The following is a 23,107-nucleotide window of genomic DNA, read 5'->3' on the forward strand; positions in this document are numbered from 1 at the left end:
TTTTTTACATTAAAATAAGATTGCTCACACGCCTCTGACACCTTATCAGGAATTTGCAGAACATCTCTGATAGCCTCTATAAGAGCCTGTATTCCTTGTGACAGAGTAGGATCCCCCCCTCGAAATCCACCTCACCCTCCTCCATGTCTGACCCGTCAGCGTCAGACTGCAAGATGTGGCACAGAGATCGTTTTTGCAGACAAATGGGAGGGGATTGAGATGCTGTTTTGGGGACTGAGTCTCTGTTCATAAACTCATCCACAGTCTGTTTTAAGTATTGCGTCTTTCTCTTTGCGGGACAATTTCGTAGAATTATTGGAGATCATTCCTTTAATGGAATTAACCCACTCCGGTTCAGCCCCGCTGTTCTGGGAAGGTGCACTGCCCTGAGTACCCAGTAGTGAGCCCCCTGGGGAAGAGGAACACTCCGCTGTATAAGAAACACACTCTTTGACTGACATAATGTAAATGTGACAGCACACACACACACAGAAAAAGGTTAAGCACAATTAACCCACAAAGAGCCCTTCAGGGAGAGACAGAGTTATTTGGAGCCAGTGCCCTTATCGCTAATGCCAAGCTTAGCCAGGTCGCAGACTAAGTACACTGATAGGGGACTCGGCACACTAATAAATCGCTCCCCCCCTGCTATAACCCCCTGGTACCGCTGAGGTAAACTGCAGTCACTCCGAAGGAGCTGCGCGTCCCTGTCAGTCAGCGTCTGTGTCCACTGCAGGGGAAAATGGCGCTGGTGAGCTGCTGGATCCGCTCAGAGTGAAGCCCCGCCCCTCAATGGCGCACAGTCTTTCCACTTTTTTATACTGGCTAGGTAATCTGGTGCTTAAAATGGAGAGAAAACAGTTTTAAGGCTGTTTTTGCCAGTGTAGGTACGGTGTACAGTGTACTGAGACGCAGCTGTGTACTGTGTCTAGAGACTCATCCCACCCCGGTTAGAAGCCGTGCGTCTCCATACCCTCATGCCGCCATAATGCCCAGCGACCCGCTAACCAGGACGCCGGCTTAGTACTCACCACTCTTCATACTTCTGGCTCTGTTAGGGGTGTCGGCGTGCTGCGGAAATGTACGCTCACTGTGGTGGGACTTGCGAATAGTTCTCTCAGGAGCTAGTGTCCTGTCAGAGGGGAACGAGACCATTAACCCTTCAAGAGGTTGGGCCGTTCCTCCCCCCTAAGTCCCACGAAGCAGGCAGGCTGGTGCCATCCAGCCCTGCCTGAAAATAACAAACAGATAAAATAAATGCAGAAAACTCTTCAGGAGCTTCCATAAGCATGACCAGCTCCTCCGTGCACATTTTCTAAACGGAGTCTGGTAAAAGGGGCATAGAGGGAGGAGCCAGCCCACACCAAATTCTTAAAGTGCCCATGGCTCCTAGTGGACCAGTCTATACCTCATGGTACTAAATGAAACCCCAGTAAGAAAAACTGAGCATTTTGGTATTTTTAGGGCAAATAGGGATTCACCCTATGCAATAGCAGGGCCGGATTTTTCGCCTAGGCAAAACATTTGGCAAGATAGAAAATCTGCACTGGCCGAAAATGCGTCCGCTTTCGCCAAATTTTTCGCCAATGCCTTTTCACGTAAAACAAAAAGGGATTAGCGGAAATAGCTTAAAATGGGCGCAAATGGCCGGCAATTGAATACCCATGGAGTCGAATTCAACAGCTTCGAAATGATCGGCACTAATTACATACTCCCCTTAGTTACCTGTGGCCAAGCATGGATAAACTAAAAGCCTGGATGAATGGGGTGCCTTGAGGACCGTGTTGATAAACCTCTGGTATAGATCAATGATGAAGTAAGCTATACTACAGTCATAGCCATACACCTTGCGGTATATTTACTAAAGTGCAAATTTATAAAAAATGTAATTTTGCCCATAGCAACCAGATTCTAGCTATTATCTTCTAGAACAGGCATTCCCAACCTCAGTCCTCAAGGCACACTACCAGTCCAGGTTTTAGTGATATCCATGCTTGAGCACAGGTGGCTTACTTATTACCAGTTATTTTGATTCAACCACCTGTGCTGAAGCCTGGATATCAATAAAACCAGCCCTGTTGGCATGCCTTGAGGACCGAGGTTGGGAATGCCTGTTCTAGAAGGTGCTAGATAAAAGAATATGTAGAATCAGATTTGTTGCCATGGGCAACATCTCCACTTCTATGAACCCGCACTATACCCCCATGACTCAAATAGGGTCAATTCCAATCTCAAACGAGACTGCAGATTGTGTTTAATGTGGCAATAGTTCCAGAACTCCTGAGCATGCAAACCCGGTTTGACCTACAACCTTCAAAAGGATTACACGCTCCATCAGCTGACTTCTAAACAAGTTAAAAACATAAACGCAATTATAAAGGCATATGGAATGCAGACACGTTTTACTGCCTTTATACTTACAGTGCAGAGAAAGCAAATAGAACATGTAGCATCCTGACAACTGCAGCACAATATGTATAAAACTAGGGATGGATGAATGGATAGTCTATTCACACATTACAAACTGCTGGCTTATATTAATTAACTTTATTAGCCCCTGTATATGCCACAGACGTTTTTTCCCCCTCATTATGGGGTATATTCAAATCAAGGTCGAAACTGCCGTCTTGTCGAAAAGACGGCAGTTTTCGACTTTTTCAGGTCGGAAGGGGTTCCGACCTATTCAGTCCCCAACATTTTTATTCGACAAGTTGGTGAATTCGACCTGTCGAATAGTACGTGATTCGGCGGTATAGCTGCCGATTCACGTGCTTCTGATGGAAACGGGGCCAAATTGGACAGGTTTTGGCCCCATTTCCGACCATCTCAGTTTGTCTGAAAAAATAGTCAAACTGAGATGAGGGACCCGAGAGGAGGAGAGGGGGGAGAGCCGCGGCCAGACGGGGGACAGCAGCGCTGCAGGAGAATGTGGCACAGCCGCCGCTCACGGCAGCGTCCACCCGGCTCCAGCAAGTGAGGTCCCGCTTGCTGGAGCCGGATGGATGCTGCTGTGAGATCTGGCAGCTGTGCCACATTCTCCTGCAGCGCGGCTCTCCCCCATCTGCCCGCAGTTCTCCTCCCTCTCCGGTCCCTCATCTCAATTCGACTTTTTTAAAGTCAAATTGAGATGGGCATTGAATAGCCCTTGTCGGATCCATTCCGACAAATGCATGTCGGAATGGATCAGACCTCAATTGAATATGCCCCCATAACTTCTTTAACCTTTTTATATACTCTGCTTACTTGCACATTTCAGGCTCGCAGTATATACAGATCACTTCCACACATACTGAAGCGGATCATGGCCACTCCCAATCAGTAAACTAAGCGTGCATGACCATACAAGATTACCCATTTGTCACTTTTGTCATGTCCGAGTAGATAGATGAATAAAATCAAATTTTAAATGATATGGTTCAACTGTAAAAAATAAAAAATCTGACTACAGCATAGAAAGTTTTAAAAAGCTCACCTTGCTGAACAGGATGTCTACAGGGAACGTCCGTCCAGGGATGTGGAAAATGGGAACGTTACCAAAGAAAGATGCAAATTTCTCAGAGTCCATTGTGGCTGACGTGACTATCAGTTTCAGATCAGACCGCCGCGTGACAACCTAGAAGATAGGAGTCAAATTAAACAAAGTTTGGATGGTGACTCGACAGCTTGGAACTAATGCACCTTCACCAAAGTCCTTACCTCGCGTAGGAGTCCGAATAACACGTCTGTGTTCAAAGAGCGCTCGTGAGCCTCATCCATAATAACTGCACTGTAGTGGTCAAGGTCTGCCTCACGCAGCGACTCTCGCAGTAGGATCCCATCAGTCATATATTTAATTAGAGTTTTCTCTGATGTGCAGTCCTCAAATCGAATGGCATAGCCCACTTCTTCTCCCAGGCTCACTTGCATCTCTTCACTCACGCGTTTCGCCACAGACATAGCTGCCACTCTACGCGGCTGTGTGCAGGCAATCATACCGTAATCAGTGTACCCATCCTCGTGCAGATACTGGGTCAGCTGGGTGGTCTTGCCACTGCCAGTTTCTCCCACCACTATGACTATGCTGTTATCTCTGAAATTCAGAAGGTAGGGCACATGAAGTGTGAGAGGCGGATCGACTGGACAATACGGTTCAGAGCAAGTAGCTAGCCTGTTACCTGATGATGGTGAGCAGTTCCTGCTGGACAGCAAATATGGGCAGGTACTGCCTCTGCTCCATCAAGGTCTTCTTCCTGGAAAACTCGCTACTCGCTTCACTGCGCTCACGCATGTGATCTGCAAACTTTTGTTCTGTCCTGTAGGAACCAAACGCAATCACCCCCAATAAGGCCACACAAATATATGCAGAGAGGTCTGAGAGAGGTCACAGTTATAGCCACGCAAAACTGGAAATTCTCTTTTTGGGTAGGCTTCCATAAATTAGATATTGCAACCCACACCTCCCCCATACCTGCTGCAGTCTACCAATGCCGTTCTGTCTACACAGGACTCCTCAGTAAATAAAGCCCGCCTCCCACCAGTGTGTAGGAGAGCCCCGATCTCTGCCATGCACTGAGAATGCTCTCCTAGCTACTGCTGAGACAGCACCTATTCACATACAGTATCATCGCTCTGACCATCGACAGATGCTGTCGGCAGGAGTAAGGCCAGCACCATGAAAAGATGGATCCAAACCAGTTCCCTGCCAGTTAAGTACCCCCTCCAAACAATCTTCAGACAGCACTGCTTCAATCAAGCAAAAAACGTCTTAGACAGTCAAATGTCACAGACTAAAGCCAGGCTGCACATCTGGCGACAGTATGTTGAAAACACATAAGGAATTAATTGCTAGAAATGTGAGCTGGCTAATAATAGTTAAAATACAACATAATATAATATATTATATATACAGTATATTATACTCTGGTTGGGATGTGGTTGTTTAACATAGAGCAGCAGAAACTGAGCACAAAACCATGAGTGGATGTATTAGACCACACCTGACACTCTCACCACACATGAAGCCTATAGCTGCAATTGGGTTTATTTACTCCTGTAAAACATGCACCCTGAAGACGACGTACTTGTAATCCACGGAGCCGTCCTCGGCTGCTGGTTTCTCAGTCTCTTCCTCTTGCTTTTTGATGCCCATAATATCTCCGAGTTTGGTTCCGGCCAGTTCCCAGTGTTTATGTTGAGCCTAAAGAAGAGACTCCGTGTTACAGGCGGATAGGCAACCTGGCGACCATGAACACCCACACACTGGCTTAATGCGCAATTTGTAACCCCGTACCTTCTTTCGCTCTTTCTGCTCGCGATGTTTGCGCACCAGCTGGCTTCCTTTGCGAGAGATTATCGCCATATCGGAAGTTGGGTCACGAACTGGAATCACTGGCTCAGGCTGCAATATAGAGGGAGGGAAAAAAGGCAATTAAGATGGTAAAAGCAGCCTGCATTCTACATTGTCGCAATTTAAATGAAAATCACAAATCCGCTCATTATCAAATTTTATAAAGACCCTTCTTTCCCTGGCTATGCTATACTCTCCCCTCATACCCTAAGCATCTAACCATTGCTTCTCCCAGCCATACATCCTCAGTGCTAGCCATTCCAGTTTCATGTCCTTTGTCTCTCTAGTCTTCTAACTGCACCTCCCTCATCCATACGTAATACATACATCCATACCTGCTTAGTAAATACAATGCGGCCATCCAGGAATGGAGGCACCAGATTATGAACCAGCAGATGCACTTTGGCAGCATTGTCCTCCTCAAAGTCCTCATCCACTTCCAGCCTCTGAACCACCCCACTGGTCAACATGCGATTTGTTTCCCAGCGCTCATTATCCTGCAGGGAAAAGGTAACAATCTGTATTATGGCAGCAAAAACTGGCCCTAGTTACACATAGCAGAAACATACGGGTTCCACCTTCACAGAAAGCAGTGGGGAGGGGGAGGGAGAGAGACGGGAGGGACCACCTGGGGATATGAGGGTGGGAATGGCAGAGAAGGAAGGAGAACCTCAAGCCATGCACTATGCTCCTACAGGGGAGGTAAAGAAGACAAGAGGTCATAAGAGTTTTAGTTGGGGTCAGCAGACAAGACACCGCTCTTACCTCATTGATCTGTCGCCTCTGTGCAGAAACTCTCTTCTGGGTCTGTTTCTGCCGCTGCTGCTCTCGCTTCTGGATGTACTCCTCAGAGGTGGAGCTCAGGGCGTTGTGAGCCTCATCGAACCCCTCATCCATCATATACCAGTCTCTGTCCGCTTGCTGCAGAAGGAGGGGAGAGTGATATGAATATCACAGATTGGAATATGATATATACTATATAAGGGTGGGCAGGAGACGACCACTACTCACCCGCTGATCCTCTTCCCACTGCCACTGCTCTTCTTCTGACATGAAACGAATCCCATCTTCTTCACCGTCCTGTTTCCCTGCAAAATACACCACATGCGAAGGATAAGCATCCAACATTCCCCGATGACTATCATTCCTACCACCCTGCTGTGCCTCATACAGGGTACAGCCGCAACAGCCCCACATGTCTATCCTCACATCATAGCCAAACTTCACCTCTGTCCCCAATGTCCATCCATAACCTGCTAGTGACCAGGAAAACACTTTCTCATAAGACATATTCCATGTGAGTATCAGCCTGCCAGTGCAGATACCAGTCACCCATTCCTGCCACTGCCCAGTGAAGCATCAGTAGTAAGGCCTATCGCCTAGTGCCCATTTTCACTATCAAACCCTGCCCCTTAAAGTGGCCATCAGTGCTCCTCATTTCCATTTCATCTCAATGCCAAAAATCCTCAAATTACCCATCGCCACTCTAATTATCTTTGCACCCTCGTACTCATTACATTGTTACAATTTCATTGTTTTGTAATATTAAAAAAAAAAATAGATAACAATAATAATAATATTATTATTATTATTATTATTATAAAGATCCATATCCAAAACTTAGGCGCAAATATACTTCCCATCTCTGCCCATTTGCTTACCCTTTCCCATGGACAGGCGTGGCGTGGATCCAAGATGGCGTCTCTCAGAGGCCCACTCATTGAACTTGTAGGAAGGAGTGGGGAGAGGGGTGTCGTCTGTGTACCGGATTCGCACTGACCTGTACATAGTACAGTTGGGATGGAAAACACATGAGTGATGTTATCACATAGGATAGTATGGTGTTATAGAAGATCAGTTCAATATTCCACAGTATAGTAAAAATGTGCCTGGACATACGTCTCTTCTCACTGTGTACAAGTACAGCAACATAGGTCAGACACCATCAAAACATATACGATATAAGGAGTCTGTCACATCCCCAGCAAGTCTCATCATTCCACCACCTGCTGTCTCCTCATCTACAGTGCATCCGGAAAGTATTCACAGTGCTTCACTTTTTCCACATTTTGTAATGTTACAGCCTTATTCCAAAATGGAATAAATTAATTTTTCCCCCTCAAAGTTCTACACACAATATCCCATAATGACAACATGAAAAAAGTTTGAGATTTTTGCAAATTTATTAAAATTAAAAACCTAAGAAATCACATGTACCTAAGCATTCACAGCCCTTGCCATGAAGCTCAAAATTGAGCTCCGGTGCATCTTGTTTTCACTGATCATCCTTGAGATGTTCCTACAGCTTAATTGGAGTCCACCTGTGGTAAATTCAGTTGACTGGATATGATTTGGAAAGGCACACACCTGTCTATATAAAGGTCCCACACTTAACAGTGCATGTCTGAGCACAAACAAAGCATGAAGTCAAAAGGAATTGTCTGTAGACCTCCGAGGAAGAATTGTCTTGAGGCACAAATCTGGCGAAGGGTATAGAAAAAAAGAAGAAAATAAAAGAAAGAAAAAAAATAGGATTTTAATTACCTACCGGTAAATCCTTCTCTCGCAGTCCATAAGGGATATTGGGGAGACTTAGGTGGTCATTCAGAGTTGTTCGCTCGGTAATTTTCTTCGCATCGCAGCGATTTTCCGCTTATTGCGCATGCGCAATGTTCGCACTGCGACTGCGCCAAGTAAATTTGCTATGCAGTTAGGAATTTTACTCACGGCATTACGAGGTTTTTTCTTTGTTCTGGTGATCGTAATGTGATTGACAGGAAGTGGGTGTTTCTGGGCGGAAACTGGCCGTTTTATGGGAGTGTGTGAAAAAACGCTACCGTTTCTGGGAAAAACGTGGAAGTGGCTGGAGAAACGGAGGAGTGTCTGGGCGAACGCTGGGTGTGTTTGTGCCATCAAACCAGGAACGACAAGCACTGAACTGATCGCACTGGCAGAGTAAGTCTCGAGCTACTCAGAAACTGCACAGACAAGTCTTTTCGCAATATTGCGAATCTTTCGTTCGCAATTTTGAGAAGCTAAGATTCACTCCCAGTAGGCGGCGGCTTAGCATGTGAAATGCTGCTAAAAGCAGCTTGCGAGCGAACAACTCGGAATGAGGGCCTTAGTACGATGGGGTATAAAAGGGGTCCAAAAGGAACCAAAGCACTTTAAAATTTCTTCACAGGGTGTGCTTGCTCCTCCCCTTTATGCCCCCTCCCACAGGCAGTTATAGGTAAACCAGTGCCCGAAGGAGAAAGGACATACATGAGAGAAGGAACATAACGAGTGGCGAGATTTATACACCAACACGCCACGAACATAAAATAACCAGCAACGACTGCTAACCAAACAGCAACAGCTGAACAGGTAACTATAGAAAAGACAACCTGCAGAAAAGTCAACACACTGAGGCGGGTGCCCAATGTCCCTTACGGACTACAAGAAAAGGATTTACCGGTAGGTTGTTAAAATCCTATTTTCTCTAGCATACATAAGGGATATTGGGGAGACTTCGTACGATGAGGACGTCCCAAAGCTTCTAGAACGTGCGGAGACTGCTCCAGCAACATCTGCCCAACTGGGTATCCTCTTTGGCCAGGGTATAAAACTTGTAGAACTTAACAAAAGTATTCTTCCCTAACCAGGTAGCAGCTCGGCATAATTACATAGATCTTCAAGGCTCGCACAGCATCCAATGCCTCCGGAGGAGCAGAAGTGCCAGAACTTGACGGAACCACAATAGGTTGATTCAAGTGGAACGCAGAGACAACCTTCAGCAGGAACTGCTGCCTAGTCCTGGGCTCCGCTCTGTCCTCGTAAAAGACCAAGTAGGGACTTTTACATGATAGGGCCCCGAATTCTGAAACTCATCTAACAGAAGCCAGGGCCATGAACATAACAGTCTTCCACTTGAGGTACTTGTCTTCTACCGTCATCAGAGGTTCAAACCAGGAGGAGGACGACTGTAGAAGTTCTACCACTACATTCAAATCCCAGGGTGCCGTGGGCGGCACAAAGGGAGGTTGTATGTGAAGTACCCCTTGCAAGAAGGTCTGAACTTCTGGCAAAACTGCCAATTTCTTCTGGAAGAAAATTGAGAGAGCTGAAATCTGGCCCTTAATGGAACAGAGACGTAAGCCCTTATCCACGCCAGCCTGCAGGAAACGTCCTAAGTGGAACTCTGCAGACGGATACGTGCGTTCCTCGCACCAAGAGACATATCTTCTCCAGATATGATGATAGTGTTTTGACGTCCCAGGTTTCCTGGCCTGAACCATGGTAGCAATAACCTTGTTGGAAAGGCCATTGTGAGCTAGGAAGTTCCGCTCAACCTTCACGCCGTCAAAATAAGTCGCCGTAAGTCCGGGTAGACGAACGGTCCTTGTTGAAGAAAATCTCTTCTTAGTGGTAGAGGCCAAGGGTCTTCGACGGACATATCCAAAAGATACACGTACTAGGCCCTCCGAGGCCAATCCGGAGCAATCAGAATTGCCTGGACTCCTTGATTTTTGATTCGCTTGAGCACCCTTGGGAGCAACGGAATCGGAGGAAATAGGTAGACCAGCCAGTAAGGCCAAGGTGACGTCAGTGGATCCACGGCCCTCGCCTGAGGGTCTCTGGTTCTGAAGCAATACCAGTAAAGCTTCTTGTTGAGTTGAGAAGCCATCATGTCTATTTGTGGGCAGCCCCACCAGTCGATGATCTGCTGAAACATCTGATGGTGGAGCCCCCACTCCCCCGGGTGGAGATCGTGATGGCTCAGGAAGTCCGCTTCCCAGTTGTGCACTCCCGGAATGAAGATTGCAGACATTGCTCTTGCATTTCTTTCTGCCCTGAGGAGTATCTTTGACACCTCTCGCATGCAGGCCCTGCTTTTTGTCCCTGCTTGCCGACTGATGTACGCCACTGCTGTGGCGTTATCCGACTGTACTTGGATTGCGTGATCCTTGAGTAGAGGAGAGGCCTGAAGCAGAGCATTGCAGATCGCTCGAAGTTCCAAAATGTTGATCGGAAGGAGGGCTTCGTAGGCTGCCCACCTGCCCTGGAACTGAGCCCCTTGGGTGACAGCTCCCCATCCTCTCGAACTCGCATCTGTCGTGAGGATGATCCAATTCAAAAATCACGAAACTCTGGCCTTCCAGGAGATTGGAGGACTGCAGCCACCACAGGAGGGAAATCCTGGCCTGAGGTGATAGCCGTATCATCCGGTGCATCTGTAGATGTGTTCCGGACCACTTGCTCAGGAGATCCCATTGAAATGTTCTGGCATGGAACCTCCCATACTGGATCGCCTCGTATGAAGCAACCATCTTCCCCAACAATCTTATGCAAAGATGGATGGATAATCGAGCAGGTCGGAGCACCATGCGGGCCATCTCCTGAAGTGTTCTCGCCTTGTCCTCAGGGAGGAACACCTTCTGGGCCACAGTAACCAGTAACATCCCCAGGAAAAGGAGCTGCCGAGTTGGCCCCAGGTGGGACTTCTGTAAATTGAGAATCCACCCATGGTGTGACAGCAGGGCAAACCTCAGGTACGCCTGATGAAGTGGCCAAATTGGAATACGAAGGCAAGCGTCCTTGATATCCAGGGAAACCATGAATTCCTGTTCTTCCAGGCCTGCTATCACTGCTCTTAAGGATTCCATCTTGAAAACCTTTAGATAAGAGTTCAAGGACTTTAGATTCAAAATGGGCTTAACCGAACCGTCCGACTTAGGTACCACAAACAGGTTGGAGTAATAACCCTTTCCACATTGTTGTATTGGTACTGGAACAATGACGTGGTACTGGACCAACTTTTGGATGGCCTGTTGCAACGTAACTTGCATAACCTCCAAAGCTAGTAAGCTTGATTTGAAAAATTGTTGGGGAGGAGCATTGTCGAGCTCCAGCTTGTAGCCCTGAGAAATGAGGTCCTTGACCCAGGTACCCTGGCAGGAACCCTCCCAGACATGGCTGAAGTGACGCAGTCGAGCTCCCACCTCCAGATCCCCTCGGGGTGGGTGGGCACAGTCATGCTAAAGACTTATTGGAAGCAGTACTGATGCTCTGTTCTTGAGAACCGGTGTTCGCAGGTCTTCTTGTCTTACCTCTCGTGCCTCTAGCCACACTGGAGGCACCTCTGGCCCTAGATCGAAATCTGTTAGATCGAAACGACTGAATAGATGGCCCCGGGTAGTAATAACTAGCCGGCGGGGCCCATGAGGGGAGAAATATGGATTTCCCCGCAGTGACCTTAGAAATCCACGTATTCAACTCAACCCCAAAGAGCCATTCCCCAGAAAAGGGGAGAGATTCCACACTGCACTTGGACTCTGCGTCCGATATCCATTGACGCAACCACAAGGCCCTGCGCACCGACACTGCCATGGCAGAGGTCCTAGCATTAATATTGTCCATCTCTTTGAGCGAGTCACATAGGATGCATGCAGGGTCCTGAATGTGCTTCAGGAGAGTCACTGTAGTGACCAGAGGCATATCCCCGGAGAGGCCCTCCTAAATTTGAAATGCCCACGTGTGAATGACCGGCCTTTGTGATACACCTGCTGCTGTGTAGATCGACTTTAGTGTAGTCTCTATTTTTCTGTCCCCAGGGACCTTTATGGTAAAAGAGCCTGGGGCAGGCAGCACCACCTTTTTAGACAGTCAAGAGACTGATACGTCAACCCCCGCGGGTTCTTCCCAGAATTTCCTACCTTCAGGAGCAAATGTGAAAGTGTCCAAGAATCTTTTTGACACTTGGTATTTTTTCTGTGGATTTTTCCAGGCTAACTTAAACAGGTCATCTAACTCTGCAGAATCAAGGAAAGAGACATTAGGTTTGTTCTGTGCAAAGAAAAAACGACTGCTGTGACGCAGCGTCCCATAGAGGGAGTTTTAACACATCCATTATAGTTAGAATGAGGGGTTCAATACCCTGAGCAGAAGTGGAATCCCCCACTAACGGGATCCAAGAGTAGAGCAGGTAAACCACACTTTTGTGGTCCTGAGTTAGAGAGGGGGGCTGTGTAACATCTGCCCTGGCAGCTAAGTCTGCAACAGCCTGTTGTAGTAGCTGAATTTTTTGAGCATTAGCAGTGAGTTGTGATGACATACCAGACATTTTTAAGGGCACCTAGCCAGGAAGGCTCTTGACCCTCTCTCCCAGCCACTTCACTGAGTTGTGAAGACTGGCTGCATTGTTCACGATACAGAATCAGATAAGGAAGAGAATCTGGTGTGGCATACACTGCATAGTTTGTGTTTACCCATGTTCACAGTAAAGCACAATCACATACACAGACAAGTAATAACTAGCAAGCCTGCCCCTTACTGTGTGTGAGAGGTAGAGAGAGAGGGGGGACCAACACACCCCAGCTACACAGCCCCAGTGAGGCTGAAAGCTGTTATATCACAGTGAAACATCTATGGATTACTGTTCTTTATAGGACACAGATTGTGTACAATAGCGGCTCTCCCCCTTTGCTACACCCTGTACCAGTTTTCCAGCGTTTGCCGAGTGTCAGGAGGAGCTGTGAGTGCCTGCTGCTGTAAGCAGAAGGCCCCAAAATACCGCTGGTTCCGCTCTGAGGTAGCTCCACCCCACCCCCCAATGGCTCCGGAGCTACAGTGGTTTTTATACTGGCAATGTCTCCCAATTAGCTTAAAAACATTACACAAGTGCTTGTTTAAGCCACAGGGGGCTATAGCGAGTCCCGTATGCCTCCCCTGTGTGTCAGCTGCACTTTGAACCGGGAGACCCCCCTAGCAGGGCCCCCCGGTTTGTACTCACCACCTTCAGGTTATTGTTAGGGGTGTGCGGCGTGCTGCGACAGCTAAGGTGCAATACCCCGCTGTACAAAACCTCTCAGGACGGTGGTCCTGCAGCGGGGAAGCGGCTCTGACCTTGCAAGGCCGGTGACCGTCCACCGCCCCTAACTCCCACGGTGCAGGTATGCTGTTGCCCAAACAGCATACTGAAAATAATAAAAGTTTAAAAAGAAACTGAAGAAAACTCTCTGGAGCTGCAGAGATGTGCATCCTCTCCTGAGGGCACTCTTTTCTAAACTGCCTGTGAGAGGGGGCATAAAGGGGAAGAGCCAGCACACCCAGTGAAGAAATTTAAAGTGCAGCGGCTCCTTTGGAACCAGTCTATACAATATCGTATTAAGTCTCCTCAATATCCCTTATGGATGCTAGAGAAGTATCTGCTGCTTTGAAGGTCCCAATGAGCACAGTGGCCTCAATCATCAGTAAATGGAAGAAGTTCGGAACCACCAGGACTCTTCCTAGAGCTGTCCGGCTGTCTAAACGGAGCGTTCGGGGGAGAAGGGCCCTAGTCAGCGAGGTGACCAAGAACCCGATGGTCACTCTGTCAGAGCTACAGCATTCCTCTGCGGAGAGAGGAGAACCTTCCAGAAGGACAACCATCTCTGCAGCAATCCACCAATCAGTCCTGTATGGTAGAGTGGCCAGACAAAAGCCACTCCTTAGTAAAAAGCTCATGGCAGCCTGTCTGGAGTTTGTTAAAATGCACCTGAAGGACTCTTAGATCATGAGAAACAAAATTCTCTGGTCTGTTGAGACAAAGATTGAGCTCTTTGGAATGAATGCCAGGCGTCATGTTTGGTGGAAACCAGGCACCGCTCATAACCAGCCCAATACCATCCCTACAGTGAAGCATGGTGGAGGCAGCATCATGCTGTAGGGATGTTCTTCAGTGGCAGGAACTGGGAAACTAGTCAGGATAGAGTGAAAGATGAATACAGCAATGTACAGAGACATCCTGGATGAAAACCTGCTCCAGAGTGCTCCTGACCTCAGACTGGGGTAACGGTTCTTCTTTCAGCAGGACAACGACCCCAAGCACAGAGCCAAGGTATCAAAGGAGTGGCTTCAGGACAACTCTGCGAATGTCCTTGAATGGCCCAGCCAGAGCCCAGATTTGAATCCGATTGAACATCTCTGGAGAGATTTGAAAATGGCTGTGCACCGACGCTTCCCATCCAACCTGATGGAGCTCGAGAGGTGCTGCAAAAAGGAATGGGCGAAACTGCCCAAAGATAGGTGTGCCAAGCTTGTGACATCATATTCAAAAAGACTTGAGGCTGTAATTGCTGCCGAAGATATTACGCAAAGGCTGGGAATATTTATGTACATGTGATTTCTTATGGTTTTTCTTTTTAATAAATCTGCAAAAATCTCAAAAAAGCTTTTTTCACATTGTCATAATGGGGTACTGTGTACAAAATTTTGAGGGTAAAAATGAATTTATTTCATTTTGGAATAAGGCTGTAACATGACAAAATGTGGAAAAAGTGAAGCGCTGTGAATACTTTCCAGATGCACTGTATATTCCGGACTGTCTCTGCTCCATTATAAATTACGTCTCTCACATGGACACAGTCATGTAAAGGAGCTGCAGTGTAGCTTGTGGGTCAGTAGGGGATTCAGATGTGGCATTTAGCCACTTAGGAAGGAAGATCATGTACAGAAGGCTGCACTGACGTATTTCTCATTTCACTGCCCCGGACGATGTAACTAGTTTATTTCAGAATGGGGAATGGGTGAGTCTGAGACAGCCAAAACACCAATTACAAACAAAACAATTAATGATGGTGCCGTATTACCCCACCTCTTCTCAGCCAAGTACAACTACCATCATGGCCTATGTCCTACATCAAGCATAGGATTCAGCGTGGAATAGTATTCCTCTACCCTAGAGGCAAGGAACTGAGCAGGCCGTTCCCAAATGTTAGTCTCTGTCCTAATCTTCTTCACCCATTCTAATACCGGTCCATCCGGCCCAAACCTCTCACAAATCCGTCACTTCCCTCTCATGAGCTCATTCCAGCTTCAACTAACAACTGCACTCTCTCCGTCGCCACTGGTGTCTTCCATCATTATACCAGCATGCCGGTATAACACCAATTTTCTCTTCTCTCCGAGATCAGCACCAAATCGATCATCTCCCATGCTTTGCTAGGCCTTCATGCTTCCTAGCCTTTATTTTATTTGCAGCCTAAATCACTTTCACTTATGGAATGATTTTCATTGGTAATCGGACAAAATAAAGAGCAAAAAGAAACCCTTGTATATAAAAACTTACTACTTCACAACTTACAAAGTTTTTGTGCACAATGTCCTCATTACAATACTGCAGCATCCAAATAATGAAGAATGGTTGAAGCCAATCATAACGGAAGGTACACCAGACAGTATAGGAGAGCTAAGAAATTACAGCTAGATACAAACTGGCCACTATAAGGTGAAAATATGTATGAAAGAAAGAATCTATGGAGGACCGGATACCCAGAGGTCCAATCAGTTCTATTTATCTTCCAGGGAGCACTGGGCACATATCTCAGCATGGAACTCGGTGACTACAGGTTATTGTAGTGAAATGAAATGACGTAGCCTATGTAAAACATTGTGACTCGGTGTCACTGACCAAGCCGACCTATTTATAAAAACAAGGGGACTCATCCACCATCTGAGTTCTCGCTATGGGAACCTTGGCTAAGGGTAAGAAATTATATACTGTATATAGTCACACACATTTACACAGAGTTTCCTCCCATATTATACAAACTAAACAGGAATCATCTGAGGGATCATAACCCCTGTTCTACAAATGATATGCTACATAGTCATCCATTATATAAACCAGCGTTTCCCACCTCCAGTCCTCAGGGACCCCTAATACCCCTTTCACACCAGATATGCAGGGGTCTTACCCGGGAATACCGTCCCTGGATCATGCAGGGACATTCCCGGGTAAGACCCCTTGCATACCGCAGTCAGTAGCCCGGCATTTTGCCGGGTTGCTGACGTCAGCGTTGACGCGGCGGGGGTGACGCAAGAGATCACATGATCTCCAAGCGCCGCCTGCTACATAGAAAGTGAACAGGAGCCGGGGCGCATTGACCCGATCCCGTTCACACAGACCAGGTTCCCTGGAGGATCCCGGGACCAACTCTGGTCGATTGCAGGGTTGAAATGCCGGGGCAGGAATCCCGGGATTTTGACCCTGTACCCTTTCACACCGAGAAATTTCCCGGGTTGGTGCGCGTTCATGTACAATAACCCGGGAAATTTTGGGCTGTGTGAAAGGGGTATAACAGTGCATGTTTTCCACATCCTCTAGCAGGCGCACAGGTTTAATCATTACTGGCTGACACTTCAATAAATCCGCAGGTGGAGTTAATTATCACTTGTGAGTGTGGAGATCAGTAACACATGCAATCAGCGGACCCCGAAGACTGGTGTTGGGAAACACTGATATAAAGCCTGAGGGACTCCTACAGATACATTTTGGACAGACCAGGTTGCTCCTCTTCCCTATCTTACATAGTCTGTGGGATGTGACATAATTGTATTTGTTGAAGCCTCAGAACTAAGGACATCGCATCTGGTCCCCCACCCACAGAAAGTCCCACTCTTCACCGTCACTGTCCAAGAACTTCCTCCTATTTGAGTATCCGGGCAATGAGGGTATCTGGCATTGCTAGTGGCAGAAGATAAGCATTGAAATTATTGTAATAGAACCCGGGAAAGGGGTGGGTTCAATTAGCTGCGGCCTCGGGTGAAAAATTGCATGGCATTGAATAGCCACAGGCGTTAAAGCCCATGGCTGGCACCCTTTTTCACCCCCATTAAATTAATGGGGCACACCCACCTATAGAGGTGGACATTCCTAATAGTTAGGTCTGCCTATATGGACCAGATCGGAGGGGGAGGGGGGGAGGAGGAGGAGAGTGCCCGCATTTTTATTTAGTTTTAATATTTACTATTATTCTTGAAATCTTGTAATATATAACATTACTGTGCATTGGAAACAGCAACTCGTATCGTAAATCTACAAATGTGGCTTGTAACTCATATATAATTCTTTGTTCTACTTATCAATCTTATCTGATGCAAAAAGTGTTAAACTATTGACATGTATGCACAGGATACTTAAAAAGAAAAAAATTATATATATATATATATATATATATATATATATATATATATATATATATATATATATATAAATTTGCAGGGCTAACGGAGTTTAGCCCTACGTAACAAAAAAAAAAAAACTTGGGTGGTAACGGATGGGAGATATTCCAAACTATAACTCATTGTCCTTCCCCCAATTTGGCCGGTACAATATACAGGTATTTGCAGCTGTGCATGGGTCAATGTACTGTATGTTCTATCCAGCGGTCTGTGCGTAGTAGACCAGAGCTCAACCACCTGTCTAACTGGTGCAAATCTTTCTGTTGTCTTACCTGCCCAGAAAGCCTGTAAGGGATTATATGGAGACCATGTATGGTGACCCAGGAAATAGGTCAGGACTCCCCCAGAAGAATCTATATCATTCCCTCACATATACCAGCTGGGCAGCCAGATAAAATAATGCAAAGTTGGGTACAAGTTAACCCCCTGTGGATCTTTAGCAATGGGGCAGATTCTGAGTTGGAAGCGAACCAAAAAAAAAAAAAAGTAGTAACACTGCACCTGGCCAAAACCATGCTGCGCTGCAGGTGGGGCAGATGTAACATGTGCAGAGAGAGATTTGGGTGGGGTGTGTCCAAACTGAAATCAAAATTGCTGTGTAACAATGAAGCGGTCACATTTGTAGGCTACATGCAAAAGCAGCCAGTATTTACCCTGCACAGAAAATACATCTAAATGTATTTGCTTACCTTGCATTGCAACATTGTTTTCTTCCAGATACAAAGTTACTAGCTTTTTCTGCTTTACTTCCAAATCAAAAACAGGCCCACTGGTACTTTATCAGGCAGTCTTTCATTCTTAGCACTCCAGAGATGGCACTGACTAAGGAGGCAAGGATCTCACAATTGCGAAATGTCCACTCATATGGACATTTAGCTCTGAGAGCGCTCTACTGCATTGAACACTGGTGATCACTTGCAACTTTCCCTGGGTCTTCACAACACATCCAACGAATCAAACTGTTCCTTCAAGGATCACTTTTCGGAATCCGTCTACTGGACACATCCTCTATCAAGTGGTATATCATGAGGCTTGGTGCTAGTCTTTATCACAGGAATGTTTTCTAGGAAAAGCAGTAAAATCCTCTGGATTTCAGTCACACGTCTATGACGACATAAAAAAGTATCTATTATCTCCAAACCTTTCACCACCTGTGCTTTCCCAAGTTACTAAAGGTCATTCTGCCATCTCACCGTGATTGCCCGTTCACCATGTCATTCTCTGTGTTTCACACAAAGTAAAGAATATTGACACCATCCAACATTACCTGACAGCGCCCTTTGTGTACATATATTTCACAATAATAAGCCCAAACCATAAAGCATTTGGCCTAGGCGTCATCCTTGACTAGAAACTAGAAAAAAAGCAAATGGGTTGTCTTGGGGTGGTGCCCAAAACTATAATTATTGATTTAGAATGGTCCTTTGTTTCCCACCATTTAGTATCTAGGATGGTACAACCCATTATACTGTAAGCTTTCACATGCAGGGCCCTCCACCCTATTGGTCATCACTCTAATCTTTACCTCGCAGGGCACAGACTCACTGTTTATAAGTTACTTCGTTTTTATTTATTTTTTTTCACCTTGTACTCCGTTTGAACCTTTTAATTTTATATTGCCTGTGAATATTATTGTTCGTATAGTGCTAGGGACACTTGGTGGCAGTATTTCAAAGATATTGTAAAATAAATTCATCTGGGAGACACCGCAGATTGTGGGTTTAGAGGGAGACGAAGAAGTAGGCACTAAATAGTTAATCTATTGGAGCAGAAACTGCCTCCACCAACCCCAAACACACACACACACACACACACACACACACACCTATAAATCCTCCTGCCTCCACTAGTAACTCAGTTATTGATCCAAGAAAGCCAGAAGGAGAAGTGCAAGGGAAAACACTGCCCCCCCCCCCCACCCCCTCCCAGATAGACTAAAGAAATTATTTTACGGCGACTACAAAAAAAAACCTCTATCGTCCTATCTTGGGGACAATGCAGACTGTGGAAAAGCAAGCCTCAAGAGGTGCACGGTGTCATGCAGCAACTGAGCTGTGCGCAAAACCTCCCTCTAAAAATTACAACCGGGGACGCAAACAAACGGAGAGCCAAGAAAACTATGAGAGTAATTCAGAGTTGATCGCAGCAGCAAATTTGTTAGCAGTTGGGCAAAACCATGTGCAGTGCAGGGGGGGGGCAGATATAACATGTGCAGAGAGAGTTAGATTTGGGTGTGGTGTGTTCAAACTGAAATCTAAATTGCAGTGTAAAAATACAGCAGCAAGTATTTAACCTGCACAGAAACAATATAACCCACCCAAATCTAACTCTCTCTGCACATGTTAACGTGCACATGATTTTGTCCAACTGCTAACAAATTTGCTGCTGCGATCAACTCTGAATTACCCCCTATGTGAGGTTGTGCACGAAGGACCAAGAATTCACCCTGCACAGCTGCTCTACTGAAGCACCCAGCTGCGTTGCCCAAGAAACACGCACAGGCCCACATAGAATGCGCCCAGGCAACAGCTGACCCAAAGAGACAAAAGCCTACTTAGAGAGCAGAAGCAAGACACAGACTACACGGAGGCAGGCCTGCCTCGCCAGAGAGCAACAAGGATCTGAAGGACAAAAAGCCAGCAACACAATCTCCCAGGTCAGGTGAAAAGCCACCTGCCAAGTCAGTCAGCAACTAAAGAGGCTCATAGGAGCCCGCGGAAGTGCCACCAAGACCAAATTGAGGTCCCGAGACGGGACCGGTGGATCAGAAGGAGGCTGTTCATGCAGCACCCCCGGCATAAACGTATGAATGTCTGGAATCCAGGTCATATGCTCCTCAAACAGGACCGACAAAGGAGAAACTTAGCCTTGCAAAAAAAGAAAAGCAGGTAAGCCCGAGTCAGCCTGGTCCATGAAAAGGAAGTAGTAGCCAAGATTGCTACACATAACTATAAGCTGATATTGCAAAGAGACGTGGGTAGGACACTAACAGCCCACCAAGCTAAGCGACAACCTCAGTCCCCAACACTGCCTAGCAACTGGAACTAAGGAAAAGTACACAGGAAGCATAGCTACCAAGCCCAAGAGCTAACACAAAGCCCCCCCCCCAAAAAAAAAATATCCTCTGCAAGCAAAAAGAGTATCTTCAAAGGGGTGTAGTACGGCTGACCGCCGGTCTCCTGACCGCCGGTCAGCTTACCGACGCCGGGATCCCGGCAGCATACCGACGCCGGGATCCCGGCGGGGAGGGGCGAGTGCAGCAAGCCCCTTGCGGGCTCGCTGCGCTCGCCATGCTGCGGGCTCGGTGGCGACCTGCGGTCGCCACGGGTTCTATTCCCACTTTATGGGTGTCGTGGACACCTACGAGCGGAAATAGTCCCTGTTGGTCGGCATGCCGACCATCGGGACAGTGACCCCTCGGGCTGGTGGAGGAGGTCATGTGACTGTCGGTCAGCTGACCGATGGTCACATGAATACCACCCCTTCAAAGAGTGGGAGCCCGCAAACCTGGAGGAACTGTATGAAAGATGCAGTCAACACAGCCCAACCAAAAAAATACCCAAACAGAAGTTGACCTTGGGGCCCTGACCACTATACTGTGCATTTGTAACCTAGAATTACCGGATAGTAGGGAAGCCACTGAAATTAAAATGGAACTTACCACAAAACTGCGCAGTGCACAAGTGCTTTAGAAGCCAAACAGAAGAGTCAGCATCATAAATATATGCAAATGGAAGAGCGTCCTCAACCACTGCAAGTAAAACCTGCATTCATATACAAATGTGTATCAAGAGAGAGGCCAACAGCTCCCAGTGTACAACCAAGCCTGCACCTTCCAGAGAATTCAGAACCGAATAGAACATATTGCCCTGCACAAACAATTCCGGCTAACAATCTAGACCCACGGTACAAACATACAATAACAGCAATCTCAAAGAGGTACCCAGAGCCCCCTCAGAGGACTCAAATCCACTTCAGTAACTATAAGACAGTATCTCGACCCAAACACCAAAAAGGAAAAGGAAAAACTCCCAACCAAGGAGCAGATAGGACAAACCAGGTAGGATTTCCCAGACCTGAAGAAAGGAGCTAATCCAGAGGTTCCCAAACTGTGTGCCGTGGCTCCCTGAGGTGCCTCAGGACACTTGCAGGGGTGCCTTGGATTGGTGGTCCAGGACCAATTCAAATTATTTATGGTCAATATAATAGGCAAAACCAGTGCTGGTGGCTGTCAGTCATACAATATGGGGACAAACAGAAGTAAATCTTGTCCCTCACCACACAATTGAGCCTAAGGATGACATATAAATACAATTTACCTAAATAAAGATTTCTTTCTAAATTTCTCAATAAGAAATTTTTGGCCTAGGGGTGCCGTGACAAAATTCTGATACTCTAGGGCGCCGTGATTCAAAAAAGTTTGGAAACCCCTGAGCTAATCACAAAAAGTACCAGAATAATGGTTCTGTAAATTTGGTAAAATGACCACCAAAGGCTTCATCCTACTGGTTAAAAGGTATGGCCAAACTGGGCGGACAGGCAACGAGGCTGTGCCAAGAGACCAAAATTGTAACCATCAGCTAGTAGCATACGGCTAGATGCAGGAGTCCTGTGCCTACCCACCTCAATGAAAACTAGCCACTGCTCGTGGTGGGCAGAACTGCAATCTCGCCCTTGGTTGTTTCAAAGCTGGTGCTGTGAGTCTTGAGTCCACATACACTGAAAAATTGAGGGCAGGGACACCTTTGCCACTCAAATTCTATCCCTGGGAATGGATCCATGCTACCACTGCCTGCCATGAGACAAACACTGCGTGAGAAATATGACGTGACAGTGGGGAGAGCCCAAGGCTAGTGTCAAGCATATATATGTCAATGTGGACAAACCAGCTGGGCACCTGAACTGGGCTAACTCCCCCACGTACACACACCGACACCTAAATCCAGTGGAAGGGGGGAACCGTTTACTGGTGGTCCTGCCATATATATGTGGCCTTCTGGATTCAGGTGGGTAGTGGATAATCCACATCTGCATAAAAAAGTAAAATGATCAATTAAAGACGATCCTGAATATTATAATACATCAGAAACAAACAGAGGGATAGACGCATGTGTTCCACAGCACGCAGATTTCCAATTAGTGAAAATTGGGTCTTGCGAGTTCCCCTCTGCCTGACTGACAGGCAGCAGTGTTGAGGGGTGGCCCTTTTATCTGGTAGGGGAGAGCCAAGGGTCTGCATGTCTCGCAACCTCCACTTCTGTTGGTCAGCTGCGTAAACAAGGAGAGGGTGCATACTCAATAGATCCTCAGCAGTGATGGTAGTAAGAAACAATATAACCTACTTTAGGTACAGTACATAGCAAAATATATTACCACTAAAAGCTTAAGTAAAGGCAATGTGTGCCTGACACAATAAACACCTTGTTTAGCGCAACTGATCCAGTCTTTCTTTTGCTCTCTCTCCATATGACATGATACATATATACCTACACACAAAACAGAAAATTCAGCACTCACCAGAGCAAGCTCACTTATCCTCACAACATCAATAAATAAATGATGGGGGTTTAGTTAGTGAATTGGCCAATGCATGGAAGCCTGCAAACCGATCGCCAAGGTACCCACCTTCATGCAGGTCCTACACTATCACAGAGCCTTAAAAATGAAAACCTGGCAACTGTATCACACATAAGTGCAAATATGCCTACATACTTTATGGCTTTTAAAAAAGGTACACTAGTCACCCGACACTCGCTGATAAAATACTAAGGAACAGCTGACACAGGTTTAGGACAATTG

At 46.6% G+C, this 23,107-nt stretch overlaps 1 protein-coding gene across 1 annotated transcript in view; it reads right to left on the reverse strand.

Annotated features, from left to right (window-relative positions):
- Positions 1-23,107, reverse strand: part of DHX38 (DEAH-box helicase 38) — a 70,881-nt gene that overhangs the window by 34,593 nt on the left and 13,181 nt on the right. Inside the window, exons 6-14 of the mRNA XM_063945473.1 lie at positions 6,988-7,106; positions 6,338-6,414; positions 6,092-6,247; positions 5,662-5,823; positions 5,270-5,377; positions 5,061-5,176; positions 4,155-4,292; positions 3,697-4,069; positions 3,473-3,613 (exon numbers count right to left, since the gene is read on the reverse strand). Of these exons, the coding sequence (XP_063801543.1) occupies positions 3,473-3,613; positions 3,697-4,069; positions 4,155-4,292; positions 5,061-5,176; positions 5,270-5,377; positions 5,662-5,823; positions 6,092-6,247; positions 6,338-6,414; positions 6,988-7,106 (1,390 nt within the window). The remainder of the gene's footprint in view (positions 1-3,472; positions 3,614-3,696; positions 4,070-4,154; positions 4,293-5,060; positions 5,177-5,269; positions 5,378-5,661; positions 5,824-6,091; positions 6,248-6,337; positions 6,415-6,987; positions 7,107-23,107) is intronic.

The sequence above is a fragment of the Pseudophryne corroboree genome, chromosome 11 (assembly GCF_028390025.1).
Source record: "Pseudophryne corroboree isolate aPseCor3 chromosome 11, aPseCor3.hap2, whole genome shotgun sequence".
NCBI lineage: Eukaryota > Metazoa > Chordata > Amphibia > Anura > Myobatrachidae > Pseudophryne > Pseudophryne corroboree.